General features: G+C 36.8%; 1 protein-coding gene across 1 annotated transcript; it reads left to right on the forward strand.

Moving 5' to 3' along the window:
• The first annotated feature begins 5,629 nt into the window (after positions 1–5,629).
• LOC121872364 (rab proteins geranylgeranyltransferase component A-like) lies at positions 5,630–16,174 on the forward strand. The gene is made up of 13 exons (XM_042375095.1): positions 5,630–5,816; positions 7,799–7,865; positions 8,210–8,310; positions 8,797–8,887; positions 9,097–9,346; positions 9,538–9,593; positions 10,061–10,257; positions 10,742–10,964; positions 11,592–11,810; positions 11,951–12,075; positions 13,021–13,145; positions 13,534–13,635; positions 13,811–16,174. The coding sequence occupies exons 1-13, from the start codon at positions 5,768–5,770 to the stop codon at positions 14,048–14,050; spliced, it is 1,845 nt and encodes a 614-aa protein (XP_042231029.1). The 5' UTR covers positions 5,630–5,767; the 3' UTR covers positions 14,051–16,174.
• Positions 16,175–18,287: the final 2,113 nt, after the last annotated feature.

Raw genomic sequence — 18,287 nt, forward strand, 5'->3', positions numbered from 1 at the left:
ACATCAAGTATTATCGTCACTACACTGACATCAATATTATCTTCACTACACTGACATCAAGTATTACCTTCACCAGGCTGACATCAAGTATTATCGTCACTACACTGACATCAATATTATCTTCACTACACTGACATCAATATTATCTTCACTACACTGACATCAAGTATTACCTTCACCAGGCTGACATCAAGTATTATCGTCACTACACTGACATCAAGTAATATCTTCACTACACTGACATCAATATTATCTTCACTACACTGACAAGCATTACTTTCTCTACACTGACATCAGTATTACCTTCACCAGGCTGACATCAAGTATTATCGTCACTACACTGACATCAATATTATCTTCGCTACACTGACATCAAGTAATATCTTCACTACACTGACAAGCATTACTTTCTCTACACTGACATCAAAATTACCTTCACCAGGCTGACATCAAGTATTATCGTCACTACACTGACATCAATATTATCTTCACTACACTGACATCAATGTTACCTTCACTACACTGACATCCTTCACTACACTGACATCAAATTATCTTCACTACACTGACATCAAGTATTATCTTCACTACACTGACATCAAGTATTATCTTCACTACACTGACATCAATATTACCTTCACTACACTGACATCAATATTATTTTCACTACACTGATATCAAGTATTACCTTCACCAGACTGACATCAAGTATTATCGTCACTACACTGACAATATTATCTTCACTACACTGACATCAAAATTATCTTCACTACACTGACATCAAGTATTATCTTCACTACACTGACATCAAGTATTATCTTCACTACACTGACATCAATATTACCTTCACTACACTGACATCAATATTATTTTCACTACACTGATATCAAGTATTACCTTCACCAGACTGACATCAAGTATTATCGTCACTACACTGACAATATTATCTTCACTACACTGACATCAATATTATCTTCACTACACTGACATCAAGTATTATCTTCACTACACTGACATCAATATTATTTTCACTACACTGATATCAAGTATTACCTTCAGACTGACATCAAGTATTATCGTCACTACACTGACAATATTATCTTCACTACACTGACATCAATATTATCTTCACTACACTGACATCAATATTATCTTCACTACACTGACATCAAAATTATTTTCACTACACTGACATCAAGTATTATCTTCACTACACTGACATCAATGTTATCTTCACTACACTGACATCAATATCATTTTCACTTCACTGTTATCAAGAATTACCTTCACCAGACTGACAAGTACACTGAGGTTAGTTGTGTGATTCCATTCTGACAATATATTTAATGATCGTATATCAAAAAAGGTAATATTCTCTTTGCTGTTGTAATAAATATAATTGCGAATATGAAGTTACGATCAGGTACTATCACTATGCTAAAGAGCAACCCGGATTGTCGGGGAACTAAAAGAGCCTATGCGTAGCCCGAGATGGAAAACGGCACCTTAACTGTATATCTGGATCCTCCCCCGAAGAGGGCCAAGATGCCCAATCTGAAGGACCTCCCCTCCTTCAGCGTCACTAGTAGAGGGTTGTTGCCAGTCATTATAAACGGTTATTCCATCAACATGATGGTAGATTCTGGCACCAGCAGAACTTTCGTCTCCTACAGCGTGGCCATGATAATTGGTCTCCTGGGCACAGAAACAAAAAAAATTAAGAGAAACTGTGTCCTTTGGGACGGAATCTTTCAAATGGAGTATCGCTACGTACCCAACGTTGAGATAATACTAGAAAACGATAAAAAGATTTATTGTGACATTGAAATCTTACCTCTTGAGTTTGAGACAGCTAACGGTAAGAAGTACTGCATGATGGACTATAGGACTATGAAGCGTCTGGGCATCGTGCATAAATTTGACGCCGCCGATAAAGTTAAGCTTCACTTCAAAGACGAGAGTGTATTTGATAAACCCATGACAAACGCATAAAGAGAGCACTTAGATAAAATATTATCCAATCCGACCTTTGCCGCCTACTATAATTAATCTCGTTCTGGTTGTCCTAAGTCACTCATGATTGACTCAGGATACAGCAAGGAGTTTACCGTCAGTAACAAATTCTTAAGAGAGAACGAGTGTCCAGAAATTCCACAAAGAATAAGACTACACCTGCATGGAAAAGACTTCATCGAGGGCGGCGTTAATTAACCAGTAGTGCCAATGGAATTAGATGACATGCTGATGGGTAAAAAAATGCTCCTTAAGCACCAGGTTGCTATAGACTACAAAGCGTCAAAGGTGTATTTTAAGGTCAAGCGCAAAACGTATGTGGCGAATCTGAGAACGTGACCGACCTTTTAAGCTACTAACGAGACAATTCTCGGTTGGGTGGCGGGCACTGGTAAACACAGCTGTGAGTGCTAGCTCCCAAATTTGGAATGTTTTCGAGCCTATTACATTATCTGAAGGATATATAGACTTACCTACTTGTGTATAAGGACCTGAGGATAAAATAAGTATCGTCAAGCAACTTTGGTGTTGGGAACTTACTATTTACCACACGAAAATAACTGCTCGGGGTCCCATCACTCCTGGCTGGGTGTTGTGGGATGTCAACATTGCCCCACGGAAAGTGAATTATCGCTTAAGAACTCTACATGGAAGAGTAAAGAAAAGATAGTATTGGACGAAGTTCTTGAAGACCTTGAGTTGAGTAGTGATGAGTCTAATACGAGTGATGAAGCACAAGGGAAGTTCGAAAGTGAGAAAATACAGCTACAACAAGAGGTAGTGAAAAAGAAAGAAATTTCTAAAAGGATGAGGGAGACAAGCTGGCAAGAGGACAGTGAAAGCGGAGAAGTGAGAGAGGAGAAGAGACAAAAACATCTAGGACAAAAAACGTGTGAGGGTGGTAATAATAATGGAAATAACAGAAAGGAGATAGTGGAGAATGGATCAAGAACAGAGCAAAGTATGGAATTTGAAGGAAGCAGACAAGAACACACACAAGGTAATGTTGGTCGTGTCAGGAAGAGATTAATTTTTCCAGTCATGCCCGATGACCTTCCTTGAAAAATTAAAATAAGCAGTACAACTGGGACGGGAGCATCGCAGCTTTGAGCCTCTTTTGAAAGAAGGCACACACAAGCAGGCCCGGATTATCCATTAGGCACAGTAGGCACAGTGCCTAGGGCCTACGAGATATTGGGGGCCTACGAAAAATAAAACGAGAACTTTTCTTCCCCTTTTTCTACAGGTTATTATTAAATTGATATTGAGGTACTTTTTTTCCATTTATTTATTACTTAATCCTATTAGTGTCCACCAGCTAGCTGTGCTTCTTGTAAACAAAACTATTTCTGTACTGTACAAGAACAGCTGATCTAACCCATTTTCTTTACTCAATTCATGGCAAACATAACTGAATAATTTTAGTGTTCTTTCTCAAAAGATGGGCTTAGTCATCAATGAAGAAAAAACCAAAAGTGAATGTAAAGGAAGAGGAACTGAATCCGTTTTTCTAAATGGAAAAATTGTTGAGAAAGTGTCAAAGTATAAATATTTAGGATTGTATATTGGCTTTACTAGTGAAAGTAAAGAGGCAGAAATACATCATGTCCTCACTCAATGTAGAGCAAGATTACAGCCCTTGAAGGCTCCAGCATGTTGTGGTAAAGGTGCTGGGGTACCCATACTGAGAATGATGTATATTTCTACCATCAGATCACTCATAGACTATGCAGCACCTGTCCTCTCTTGTACTGGTGAAGGAAGGCTACGGAAGCTTGAGATCATGCAAAATGAAGCAATGAGAATAATTCTAGGATGTCAAAAGAATGCAATGATTGAGATAATGAAAATGGAACTAGGGTTACAGAGCATTTCACAGAGGGTCAATGAAATTAATACAGTTGCAGCAGTTCGATTAATGAGAGGGAACAGTGGGGGTAAATTTGTACAAGATATAAATGATGGTTTAAAAGATAAAAGGACCTTCTGCAGGCAAGGCAAGAGAGGATACATGAATGGATTAGTAAATATTATTAAAAAATGTAATCTGGCAGACTGGTGTACAGCTGTTCAGAAGAGTTGTAAGAATCCACCCTGGGAAGAACGAGAAGTAGAGTTAGACATAGTGCCTCTCACAATGAAGAAATCATTACATGAACCAGGACAGTTAAGGGCTTTATATGGGAATAAGATTAGTAATTTGCCTAAAATAAACACATTGCATGTATATTGTGACGGTTCAGTTGTCAAGTGGCAGGGCAGGGTGTGGGATCCTTATAAGACAGTACACAGAACAAGGAAATGATGACATCAAAATTGGACTTCGGTTGAGCAGTTTTATATCATCAACACAAGCTGAGTTATATGCAATGTTAGTAGGATTGGAAAATGTTGTAAATATGTATAAAGATGCATATTTTTTTGTTGATAGTAGGGCAGCTTTGGATTCTTTGAACAGTGGGAGTCCAGTCTTTGAACACATTATTGGTTCATGTAGAAAATTAGTAAATACAATAAGGAAAAATGGCCATAATGTTCAATTTGTATGGGTCCCTTCACATGTAGGCATTGGTCTTAATGAAGCAGTAGATATAATAGCAAAAAGAGCCACGGAAAAGGCCGAGATCGACATAATATGTACTAAAACCTTGAAAAAATTAAGGAGCAAATTACGGAAAATACAATCAATAGAAGATAATTTCAAAAGGAATTAAATATACGAGAAAAGTGAAACAATGAAACATTACCATCATGTTCTCATGAGCACAAAATTTACATATGGGAAAGATAGGAGTAGGTGGAAAGATTCAGTGTATATGAGGTTAAGATTAGGATATAAATATTATTGGGAACTTGGAGCTGAGAGAAGTGAACAGGATAAAGAATGTAGAGTTTGTAGAACATCCAGATCCCATACCCTGCCACATTATATGCTGGAATGCCCATTGCTTAATGTATATGGAAATGCCCATATAAATAATGTCCCCATGCAAATAGAGTGGATGTTTAAAAATAGGAAAATAGATGAAATATTAAAGAAATATAGAAATTTTGCATCTAGAATATAACTATGTACTATAACTGATTATATGAAATATTAGGGATTTATGTGAATCCTGAGAGGGACATTCCTGGACTGGGGCGGGGATGACTTATGTCACTTCATCCCTTTGAGATGTATTAATGTTTTTTGTATCTCAATAAACGTATCAATCAATCAATCAACGAGGCAATTAGTGGAGAAGATAAAAGTAATAAAAAAATAGTAGTCATATTGCATTGTTTATAAACGTGGCGATTTTGAATAATAATAATTATTATTATTATTTACTTTTTACGAATATTCGAGAAACCAGACTATAAATGCAACGCCATCTATTGACCGCACACCCCACCCACCCCACCCTACACGTAATGCTAAAAATACACCACGAGCATACTCGGGAACTCGCATATTCCTGTTTATATAAATTAATTAGATCAAAACCGGCTTTAACTAACTTTATATTATTTGATTAAGTTAATTTTGTATTTCTTAAGCTTGAAAAGAAAATAATGCCTTAAGAGTTGCATTCGGCCCTTTTTTAACATGAGCCATCACGGGAAGGAGACACAAGTTGGTGGTCTGACTCACACTAGTGTCGTCACCACAACAAACAGACGGGGACGGGCGGGGCAGCTGCTCTTATTTACCTTTACCACCCAATAACTTGCAGGAGGCAGAAGGAAGTAGAAATAAGAGGAATAAATAAGAATGGAGGCGGAGCTGCCGACAGAATATGACGTCATCGTGGTTGGTACAGGTCAGTAGAGGCCAAGGAGGAAGAGGTCACAGTGACAGGTGTGGAGGTTTCTAGACTTGGAAGTTTTCGACTAAATGATTTATATATAGGACCGAGTCACTCACATAGCGGTGATATATGACAGATTATGTTGTAATTTAACTTATTACATGTGTTATCTCAACAGCTTCCTCGCAGCAAGTCTAGTTTAATTAATAATAAACAACTGTTGAGCCCCCATACTTGATGACGTCTTATTAGTATTTTAATTAGGTTTATATAACAACATGAGTTCAAAAAATACTAACTAACCAATTACTTAACACACACGTACACTATATATATATATATATATATATATATATATATATATATATATATATATATATATATATATATATATATATATATATATATATATATATATATCATTACAAGAGTGAATGGTGTTAATATATAAGTGCATTATGGTTATATTATTCTGTATTTTATATCAATTTACTTAAATTTTTCTGATGTTAACTAGTTAACAGTTTAACTTGAATGAAAGGACAAAATGATTTAAGTAACATCAAACAATGTCAGTCATTTGAGTCTCATTGACGCTATTTTACGTGTTAAATTGTTTGTGTTTTTTATAAATGTTTACTCTATGTAGACAGTATGGTGCCCCTCACACTATACTGTAAACTGATCTTTTGACCTTGAGAGGATGGCACAATAAATAAAAGCGACTAAATCAAGAACTTAATCTAACTTAACCTACGGTACGTGATCAGTAAGTCTTTAAAAGACTTGCGTAAAGAAGCTGTACCTTACCATAAGAATAGTCCAATGTTGTAAGGTTATATATTATGATTTTTGTTGTTTTCTTCAGGTTATTAAATCTAGCATCACCTACCCCCCAAGTACACCAGTAGTTATGAATTTTCTTGGTGAACTGAATTAAGTGTATAGTGTTAGTTTGAAGACAATGAATTATCTATTACTTTTAAGGAAACATAATCTTACCCAAATATTTAATACTGTAATACACACAAAAAAAGGATCTGTTCTAAATAGCTGCTTAAAATGGCAGCTGTGAGACTACAACTACCAGCCAGTTGAACAACCTAACCTAACCTGTTTAACCTAATATTAGAATATCAGTTACTTTAGTTTTAGGTTGGGTTTATTTGACTGTTTGAGATGAATGTTAATTATTCTCAAGGTAAAGAACAACTTTTTACTACAGTTGTCCATAAAATAGTATAGGGCTACTGTATTTTCCGGCCCATAAGACACACTTATTTTCCTTAAGAAATGTCCATAAAATCGCCATGATTCTAATTGGCCAAAGGTCAAGTTTAAGGTTGGAAGCTGTGTACCAAACATGACCCCAGAGATGTCAAATACAGTCCACAAATGACCTAGAAATATTACACAAGCTTATATTTTACTATGCTTAGATAATGAGAAACTAATTATGCTTAAACTAGGAATGATGATTAGCTTATACATATTACTGGATTATAATCCTTATGCTTATGGAACAGTATCCTCAGTACAGCACAGTACTGCTAAACTTTAATATACAGTATTTTTTTTTTTTTTACTCTTTAGGCTATGGTCTACTTAATGTTTCTTGTGTAAATTCACAGTACCTGCATTATAAAATAGATTTTTGTCAATTTTGCTGCACCTTTTAGTAATTCTTTCATAGTTTAGAAGAGGGATTCCAGAAAACTCGTTAACAAAATTTTTTACAACGTAAAAAAAAGATTGAAGACCTTGTGAGTTAGTAGTTTAGTCATAATTACTGACCAGTTCAGAAGGTGAGAGCCTAGGTATTATAAACACTGTAGACACCTGAGGTTTGTAAAAAATGGAAGGGGTCCTGAAGGTAGAATAAGTTACACTATATGGGTGTGAAATATCAGGTGTCACTGTTAAAGATTTGTAATGGGTGGTGAAGGGATAATGATTGTCTTGTTGTGGAATGATTATTATTGTATGTTGTACAGGACTGGTGGAGTGTATAGTGGCAGCAGCCTCGGCACGTGTTGGCAAGAAGGTCCTTCACATTGACAAGTAAGTAGACATGCCTCAGCTCTAAATACAGTTCAGTAAAGTGTGACCAGCATATGAGCTTTTAATCTAACACTGTTATCAATATTTGCAGCCTCCTATTACCTGTTGTAAATAGTGTTTATATAAAGTTATTTATTGGAATATATGCATCATAGTATACAGGACAGTACAGTGCTTTGTGTATTGTGGAAGTAGAAGGGAAGATTCTTATTACATCATTGATTGTGTGTTCTTCTTTCCTGTCAACTCCTTTCACCTCACACGTCCACTCTCACAGACTGCTCACATATGCATCGTAACCTTCGTAATTGGACAGAGTTTATTTTTTATTTTGTCTTTGACAGAAATGACTACTATGGGGGCCAGTGGGCATCCTTCACACTGCGGAACATTGAGCAGTGGGTGGAGGAACACACAGCATCACACCAGGAGACAAAAAACACAGGTAGTAAAGGTTAAACTTGTGTATGTAAGTTTTTCAGAGCGAGTCATTTTCTCTATCTCTCTTGTATAAATCTCAGGTAAATAATAGGTGGAAGTTGATGTAGTACAGGTGTATATAAAGTGATAGGCTAGGGCTATAAAAATAAAAATCGAGGAGAAGAAACGTTCACGGGAAATTAAGAATTTCCCCAAGTCCTGAGCAGATTTTGTTTTCACTTATCCCCTTTATTCTCCACCCCAGTTTCATAATGGACTTTCATCTCTATATTGTTCATTAGATGGAGGTCTCACATCTAACTGACCCTCGATATAACGGACTTTCCTCTCTATTTAGTCCGTTAAATGGGGGTTTCGCTGTACTGTATTACATGGTATTTGTTATTCGTTTAATCCTTCATTTATTAATTTCTATTCTTTTTTATTGATTTAATTATTTATTTTTTATTGATTTAATTATATTTATTTATTTTTTATTTTATTTTTTTAGAAGAGTGTGCACTAGAGGAAGGAGAGAAACTAGCACCAACAAGCGATCCTCGGCGAGTTTACTCTAAAGTCAAGCTTTCCTGGCACGCACAGTAAGTGGCTTTGACGTTTATATTCCCAAACTACACTCCAGTATTTCACTTGATTTGAACATCCCAGCTTATTACAGTTAATGATGAAACACCCCTAACTTATTTCACCTGATGATTAAAAAACCCAGTCCGCAGCTTATTTCACCTGACGATTAAACACCCTAATGCTATCCTAACCCAACCGAACATTAACAATTTTTACACTTCAGGAAAGCTCCGAGACCCTCAATCAACAACACGTGTAGTTCGGAGGATGATTCCAAGTTGAAGTCTTGCAGTGATGAAGCTCCAACAGCGAGTGAAGAAAGTGCAACTAAAGATGACTCGGGGGAAGGTTCAAGCGAAGAGACTACTACACCAAAGGCCGAAACCAAAGACGAAGCTAAAGAAATCAAGACATGGTCGCAGGAGGAGATGATGCAGCTCTCCAGAAAGTTTAACCTGGATTTGGCTCCTAAGGTATGGTGGTGGTGTTAATGCTGGTGAAGGAATCTTAAGTCTCTTGTGATATTGGTGATGACTGTTCTGCCTCGTGTGTGTGTGTCATTATCAAACATGACAGGTTTCCTCCTGTACTCACACTGGATAGACCAACCGCCCGAATGGATAGTAGTATGTATAGTACTGTAATGTTATCTCCTCTGTTGCAGCTGTTGTTTTCCCGTGGCGCTCTTGTCGAACTTCTCATCTCCTCCAATGTTGCCAGGTAAGGATTGTCTTATTGCTATTCACACTTCGGGACCTCCAGCGGACCAGTGCTGTAAGGAAATGCTTGTGAAATTCTTTGTGCTTCTTTATGTAACCAGAAGATATTTTCTATGTATGCGATGGTTAATTTTTCCCGTCCGTTTTTGTACCTTTGGCATTTGCTACTAGAGACAACAAATGGGTCTTATTAACACAACTCTAGGTTTGGGGAATTTAGTTTCACCATCTCTCATTATTTATGTTTCCTCTGAGAAAATGATGGTGATTTATTGTTCACATTGTTTGTAACTTTAGTTTTTGTCTCCTGTTTAGTAGTACAAAAACCTTCCAGTTTATTTCACTGAGGAATGATTTGAGAAGCATTAATAGCAAGTGGTGTAATAAGACTAACTATATGTAATCTTTGCAGGTAAGTAAGAGTTGTAGATAAGTTAGTACAAAGTCGTAACGTTAAGATACTTACAGGTATGCAGAGTTTAAATGCATCACCCGTGTACTGACATGGTTGGTGAATGGCGGGGACGAGGGAAGCTTACTGGTGGTGCCGTGCTCTCGTAGTGACGTCTTCACCACCAGCTCCGTCTCCCTGGTAGAGAAGAGACTCCTCATGAAGTTCCTCGAGTTCTGTCACAGTTACGACCAACAGCCAGAGCAGCTAGAAGGTGACACCATCCTTAGTTTGCATTCTGGAGTACAGTAAAACCTCTATTACAGTATAATAGACGCCAGTGAATTTTGTTCAAATTTCATACAAAGGTACTCTTTTTACATGCTGATAGAGGATCTGGGTTCTTAATGTAAACATTTGAGTAATTAGTGTTAATTAATAACTCCTGCAAAGAAAAAACTTTTAGTAAATATAAAACGTCAATTATGTTCAAATTCTCCCCCCCGGGGGGGACAAAATTTCTGGGTACATCACTCACTGCGTTCTGTTCAGCACTAAACCTCAAACATTGGCAGATACTGTACCACTGTGTTAGAGTAAGAGCTGGAGGAGAAATAATCATGATGAATCTTAATATAAATTCCTGATTATAATCGAGTACCTGAGTAAGAAAGAAATGGCAAATTAGGAACAGGAACATATTTGCCTGTGATGGAAGTAGATGGTCCAGTTTATGTTGATCATGAAACATTTTTCAGAATATGCTGACAAGCCATTTGTTGACTTCCTGAAGTCCCGTAAGCTCACCGACAATATAACACACTTTGTGACGGATTCTATTGCCATGGTAGTGGGCGATGTGCCTTGTAAGGAAGGGTTGGAAAGGATGAAACTGTTTCTCACAAGTTTGGGCCGCTATGGGACTACACCCTTCCTGTTTTCTATGTATGGCTGTGGGGAGCTTCCTCAAGCCTTCTGTAGGTGAGTAGTCATTGAGCTCCTTTGTGGTATGTGGCGTTTTATTATTTTCATGAGCAATAATTACTTGATTTGAGGGTTTTTAACCATGGTCTTTAATCAGTATGTTGAAGAATATGTACTGTAAATATGTTCACTTAAAAAAGTTAGTTTTAAATGAGTAAAGCTTAATTCTAACTAAAATATGAATAAAATAACATCTAGAATATACACAAATCAAATAATTAGCCAAATTATAATGTGGAATTATTTCAAGTCTCAAATCCACAAGAATGACCAAAATATAATTTTGGGACTTTCATAATTTAAACACGAGTGAATGAGTAGCTCATAGCCTGTAGCTCTTGGTCTTATGAATATAATACAAGTACATAATAGTAGAATCCTTTACTAAACCTGAAGTAGCTTGTGAAATATTTTTATTTGGAGTTATTGTTCTCATAACACATACAACAGCCTCATCTTAGTCAAATTCTGCTTTTTGCCAATTTCATTTAGGTTATTTTTTAGTCTGTTCAGTACTTGTCCAGTCAACTTGGCCCAACATGTGCTGGGTTTAGTGAGGTGTCCATTCCTTGTGTTTTATTCTGATATATGTAAACCTTTATCAGTAGTATTCCTCCCTTACAGATTATGTGCGGTGTTTGAAGGAACATATATCTTACGACGGCCAGTGTCATCACTCATCATCAACTCTGGAAACACTTGCCTTGGTTTAGTGTCTGAGGGGCAGCGTTTTAAGTGTTCTCACCTAGTGATAGACGCTGCCTACGCCCCACAGGAGTACGCTGCTATTGGGAGTTCACCCAAGCAGCCGAGTTTATCCCGAGGAATATTTATTATTGATAGGTTGGTCATGTTATCTCTGCTATATGGTAAGGGTGACTATATAAGGAATAAAGTATAACTGTATTCAAGGCCGAGGACAAATAATACTGTAAACAGTATTATATATCATGGGATTAATGTCACTCGAACTTATTCACTAGGTCCATCCTGCCCAATGAAAAAGAACAACTGACCCTACTGCGTCTACCTGCCAAGGACGGTAACCCCCAGATAGTGACCATCCTTGAAGTTGGAGGAGGCTCTGGTGTCTGTCCCAAAGATTTATGTGAGTTTCTTCAAAGTAGATAGCCTTAAAGGAAGTACTGGTGTTTAAAATAATGTAACCTCACACGTCGGTTAGAGACCAAACCATATCATCTTCGTTCTGTGCAGCCCCAGTTGCCGGGGTTATAATCGGGAAAGGAGTAAAGCGTTACTAAAACAATAATTACTTTTAATATGTTCAGAATCATACTGTATGGACTACCAACAACTGATCATAAGCTCCTTCCTCATTGGCTGTTCAAAGATTCATCTTTTCGTCAATCAATGTAAGTCGGGATTGATACAGTACATTGGTCCTTTGGTTAACAAACACAATTCATTCCACAGAGTCGTTCATTAACCGAATCCATTATTTAAATGGGATATTGATTCCAGCTCACAGAAAAGTACATACAAAATATAAACAAAATGCAGTAAAGTACACTTACTTTGAGGTGTGTATATAGAATGTTGCTGATGATGATGGGAATTAGAAGTGGAGGAGAAGAGAAGGAAAAATTGCCTTTCTTTGGACCCATGCTTGATGCAGTAATTTCACCAATAAAATTTTAAGTTCACTAGCTGTAATTAAAGATTATTTTATTTAAATCAACACTGCACTGCGCTTTATATTATCAATATGACCAATAATTTTAATGTAAAAACGTAAAAATAGTCTGTATTCAAGAGAGCGACAACATAAAATAATGTGATTGTGCCACGAGCTATGTCTGTTGTTGTGCAGGTGATTATAGGTCTATATGTACAGTACACATGATAAGTCTTCCGTTTTAAATCCTAGTTTCATGAAAATTGACAGCAAAGATCAATAAGGGAAGAATTTTCATGGATTTTTATTTGAGTGGTCATTGACCATGTGTGACCTTTCCAGAGTAACACGAGCAGTGAAACTCTTGAAGAACTGCAATGTATTAATATTCATCATGTTTTTCCTTATGCTAAACAGACTGTGTGCACATGACTTGCCAGGGGTATGATGCAGAGGAGGATCTGAAGATTGCAGTACAGCGGCTCTTTGGCTGTGGAGCTACCAGCCAGCCAACTGTCCTCATGAGTCTGTACTTCAACCTGGTGAGTCAACAGTCTGTACACCTCAACCTCTCAGTCTTTTAGGAGAATCACACCCTGAACTTGTTATATACCACCATCACGTTGGCCATCATATTACTGTTATTTTCCAAACTCATATAGATGAAATAGCCGCAATTACCTGATGGCAGTGCTTGGGTGATACCAGAACATGATGGCCATACCACTTAAGTATACTCTGGTCAGATCTTTGTCCAACACTTCTTTCCTTTTTGTAATCATCAAAGTCTTAAAGCCATTTTCCACACATTCATGCCCCTTCTTACTTTTTTTTCCCATTAGACATTTCTGGCTGTGAAACATGTTAAAGTAAAAACATTGGGTCTAGAGTTGACAGGATATACTACAATTTAGTGTGTTTGTTTTTTAGGTTGATTTGTCTGCTTGTGATTTGGTGAGTGGCGCCCCAACTAATGTATACCTCTGCTCTGGGCCGGACACTGAACTGGACTATGACTTTGCCATTGACCAGGTGAGTTTTCTTCATAATAAACAAACATTTCTTCTCAGAGACTGGGACCACAATGAAATGGATGAAATTTTTTAGTGTGTGTGTGTCTGTCCATCCATCTATGTGTGTGTTTTAAACAAGTAATACGGGATACTGTACAGTACTCTGTACTTAAAAATGGGGTTGTATTTTCCAGGCCAAGAATGTGTTTACACGCATGTTCCCGGAGGAGGAGTTCTTGCCCAGAGCTCCAGACCCAGATGAAATAGTGTTTGACAATGCTGGAGCAGAACCCAAAGATGGAGACAATTTTGACAGTAACACAAAGATGGGAGAGAAGGACGAAGCTACTGTGAATCCTGAAAATCGTACAGATGAAGAGAAGGCGTTGGCTGCAGATGAAGTTTTATCATCGACCAAAGAAGGCAGTAGTTGAGAAGAGGAGGAGGCTGGACCTTAAGGCAAAACACATTAGCAGTTACTGAACACTCAAAACAAGAATTAATATTTGCATTTTAGCTTTTTACTTCTATCTTTTCTTGCCCATGGGCGTGTGAAAATATAATCTTATCATTCCATTGTTGTTGCATCTTGTTGAGTGACTGCAGTACGCATTTTCAGTCTGTGATTCCAACATTCTATTCTAGGAGTTTTAGATATCGTATACATGCAAACATTGTATACACACTAATCATTACAGGTTCCTTTACGTATATAAATAGTGCGTATTTCCTCATTCTTGCTGTTAATGGGTGCGACAGTCAGGTATTTAAACCAAGCCAACACGTTACTGTCCCAGCCTTTGATGTGGTTGGACTCCACTTTCATAATTATTAACCACCTTCCTGACATAGCTACTCAGTTGTCAAGCACACCATTTCATTATTTATTATCATTTATTGTCTTGCTGACTGTGATTAATTATTGGTTGCATTCGATGTACTGTATGGTGATTATTAACTATAAACACTATTATAACAGGTGGGAGTAGACAGCCAGTGATGAAGGAAATGAATCACAATATAAACTACGTTATTTCTATAGCTTACACAGAGCGACAATTGTCTCCCATAACCCCAACTTCCCATAGTTCACAAATTGTCCTGACACTTGCAGCACCTCGAGAGAACTCATTTTGCTGAGTTTGTTATGGTGACACCGCACACGTTGTCGTCAAAGACAGTGCGTGGTGGCCTCTCAAACAACAAGCCACTAGGTATGGCAGACTGATGGTGTGCGAGTTCAGTAACTGTCTCAGTCACTTTTTCGTGCACTAATAAATACAAGATAAAAAAATGTCTTTTCTTTATCTATAATATATATCATTAATTTCCACAAGACAGAGAAAAGTAAGGGTTACACTTGAGCTAACATGGGCTGTGAGATAAAGAGAACCTTCAGCTGTACTTCATAGTTAGAAGGTAAGAGTTCCTACTGTGTTATTAGAGTTACAAGTAAGAGGTCTGGGGCTGCCCCTACTAAGAGTGTTGTGCTGGAAAATGTTATTTGGACTGAAGAATTCCGACAATAAATCGGCTGCATTTATTCTGACAGTTACCCTGGTTAATGGTTCAGGACGAGGGATATGGTTGAGGTAACTGAGGATTGACAACTATGGAGATAAATGACCAAAGAGGTTGAACCTGAATTAAAAGAAACTAGAATAATAATAATACGAAGGCTAAGGATACATTAGCCGAGATTCATTCCCACATCTTTTCACTCAAACCATCAGTTTTGGGTTACTTCACTAAGTTAACAGATTGAATGCTTGTTCTTTTCGACTTTACTGTTGGTGCTTAAGTCTTTTGACTCATGGCTGCTGTAAATCAAGCCTCTTTACCCTTTGAGTCCTGGAGGATTAACTCATCATCAGAGAGTTAAATTATTATCCTGAAAGGATTAAATTATCATCCTCAAAGTTAAATCTTCTTCCTTAAAGGGTTAAATTACCTTCCTCAAAGGGTTAATCTCCATCCTTTTCCACATTTAAAGGTTAACAATCATCTTAATTTAGTCTTCTATCTTGTCCCTCCACATTTTTTAAGGTTGAAAAAGTGAAAACTCGCATTACATAAAAGCACACATTTTAAGACTATTTTATGAAAATTTTGGGCTAGACTGTTTTAAGGAATATAGTGGTAGATATAAATTTGCACAAAGGGAACTGTGATAGTATATTTATCCGAGTGACACCAACAGCTACCACACGAGCTATACAGGTATTATTCTGTACTATCTTCACTTCCATTTGTATTCATCTGATATGGTAAAGTAATTATTTTTTTATTACAGCCACTCCCATCAAGATACTCTAAACATGATCTATGATGAATCTATAGGTATCCAGGTTATTGCAAGCTTATAGGGACTGGCCTGTCCGGATGTTCATCTTGTCTTATTTAAGTCTGCAAAATGTGCCACATTCTCACGAGAAATGTCTTGTAATTAGATGGTTTGGGTTAAAATTTGTACTACAGGTTGTACCTCTCTAGTCCCGCATTCTGTGGTCCGGAACGATTTTAGTTTGTCCAAAAGGCAGCCTTTTTTTTTTACTTATCTGAATTATTATTATTACAGGAGTATTAAATTTTTGCCCCTCAGGCCCCAATGTGGGACAGTGACCTATGCCCGGGTGGGCTAATCCCCGTAAAAAAAAAAAAAAAAGCTGCGGGGAAATTAAGGTTTGTTTACATCCAGCAGTTCGGCTGCTCTCTCTCTGCTTGTCTATACAGAGTACATCATTTAACCCTTCAATATATATATGAGCAGTAAATAAGCGTTGCTTTCATATTCTTATGTAGAGTAATGACGATATGTTCTCACATGTGCGCACTTACATACGCGCAGTCTCACTTTTTTTTACCATTAATGGTTGGCTACTTATATTGTTCCATTTATTAACATTAAATAACATTACAGGTACTTCAAACAACCATATTAATTTTTTGACATTAATTTTACTACAGCTACAATCAGGGTCTTATTTTCTTCCAGTTTTATATGTAGAACCAATCAGTCACTGGTTTTATAAGCTTTAACATAAACAATGCCGGCAGCAGTCACGCCTTCTCGTGTGTTTTAATATTCCACATATTATTAATAAATTGCATTGTTAATTTTGCACACAAACATTAATTCAATAAAAACAAATTCAGAAACATTAAAATATATATGAGCAGTAAATAAGTGTTGCTTTCATATTCTTATGTAAAGTAATATGTTTTCACGTGTGCTCACTTACATACGCAATCTCTTTTTTTTTTACCATTATCGTGAGCTACTTCTATTGTTCCATTTATTAACATTAAATAACATTACTTAAAACAACCATATTAATTTTACTACAGCTACAACCAGTCTTATTTTCTTCAGTTTTATATGTAGAACCAGTCAGTCACTGGTTTTGTATTCAACGAAAACAATGCTGTGTCATTTCCTCGTGTGTTTTAATATTCTACGTATTATTAATGAATTGTATTGCTCATTTTGCACACAAACATTAATTCAATAAAAAAGACATTCAGTAATAAACAATAATGAATCTTTTGTACATAAGAGAAATGACGCTGTTTACACGATTATGCATGTCGTCTGCACGTTGGCGGGCCGTTCAAACCCGTCGAAATTCAAGTTTCCGCCGTCAAAATTTGTATTTATTTTTTTTGTGTTCCAATAAAATACGTTGAATTAAAAACTCTAGAAGCTACTATTCAACATTTAACCCTTCAATATGTCTTCAAAGAGACCATGATGCAGAGAAAGTGGTGCTAGTGCTTCCAAGCATAAGCACAAGTCACTATCCAGGAAAAGGGCGAATTTCCATGGTCCTGCACCTGTCAGGTCCCAAGGTTGCCGGACTAGAGGTACAACCTGTACTACAGTAATGCAATATATTAAATCTTAGCCAAGAACTAGATTTTTGGTCACTTCAGTTTTGATCATGTCACTCAATTTTATCCAGGTCTTTCAACCAAATCACCATTATGGTTTGTACTGTACTTACAAAACTAATCAGTAATAAGCTTGGGTGGAGAAGTTCCTTATAATAAGGACAAAAATAAGCACCAACATAATTGTCAATAAGTGAGTAAAATGCAGCTTTTATACTTAAAAATTTTATACAGCAATTTTATTGGGTATTTTGATGAATACTTATCAGTTATGTTGCTCTTAAACTGTCCTTTCCACTAATAGCCACATGGCTACTAAATTTTCAAATGGCAAAGGACAACCCATTAAAAAGTGTTCCCATACAACCCTCAGTATCTGCCACAACTAATTTAAGGTTACAATATTTACTGGACTGACAAATACCTTGTAGGTACAAGGTGGTGTCAGGTTAAGGTCTTGAAGTTGATGACAAGCGAAGATCTCATTCTTTGGCTTCAGTCCTCATCAGCCTTGGTCACTGCAGTCAGCAGTGTACTCCTAACTCACCATAGTAACTGAAACTACATTAGAAGAAATATCAATTTATTTAGAGGTATAAAAGTTTCACTTAAAGTCAATGATATGGCTAATTTTTACTTAATTTTCAGTTTAGTCAATTATGTGGTGCATCACTGGTCATTTTCAAGGGGTGCTGCATAATTCACCAACTTTCTCTTTATAACTGAAGTAGGGTTTTCATTGGTTGTAGAAGTGCTCTAACAGCACACTTAAGAGACAGC

Source organism: Homarus americanus, unplaced genomic scaffold, assembly GCF_018991925.1.
Source record: "Homarus americanus isolate GMGI-L3 unplaced genomic scaffold, GMGI_Hamer_2.0 scaffold24050, whole genome shotgun sequence".
In the NCBI taxonomy this organism is placed as follows: domain Eukaryota; kingdom Metazoa; phylum Arthropoda; class Malacostraca; order Decapoda; family Nephropidae; genus Homarus; species Homarus americanus.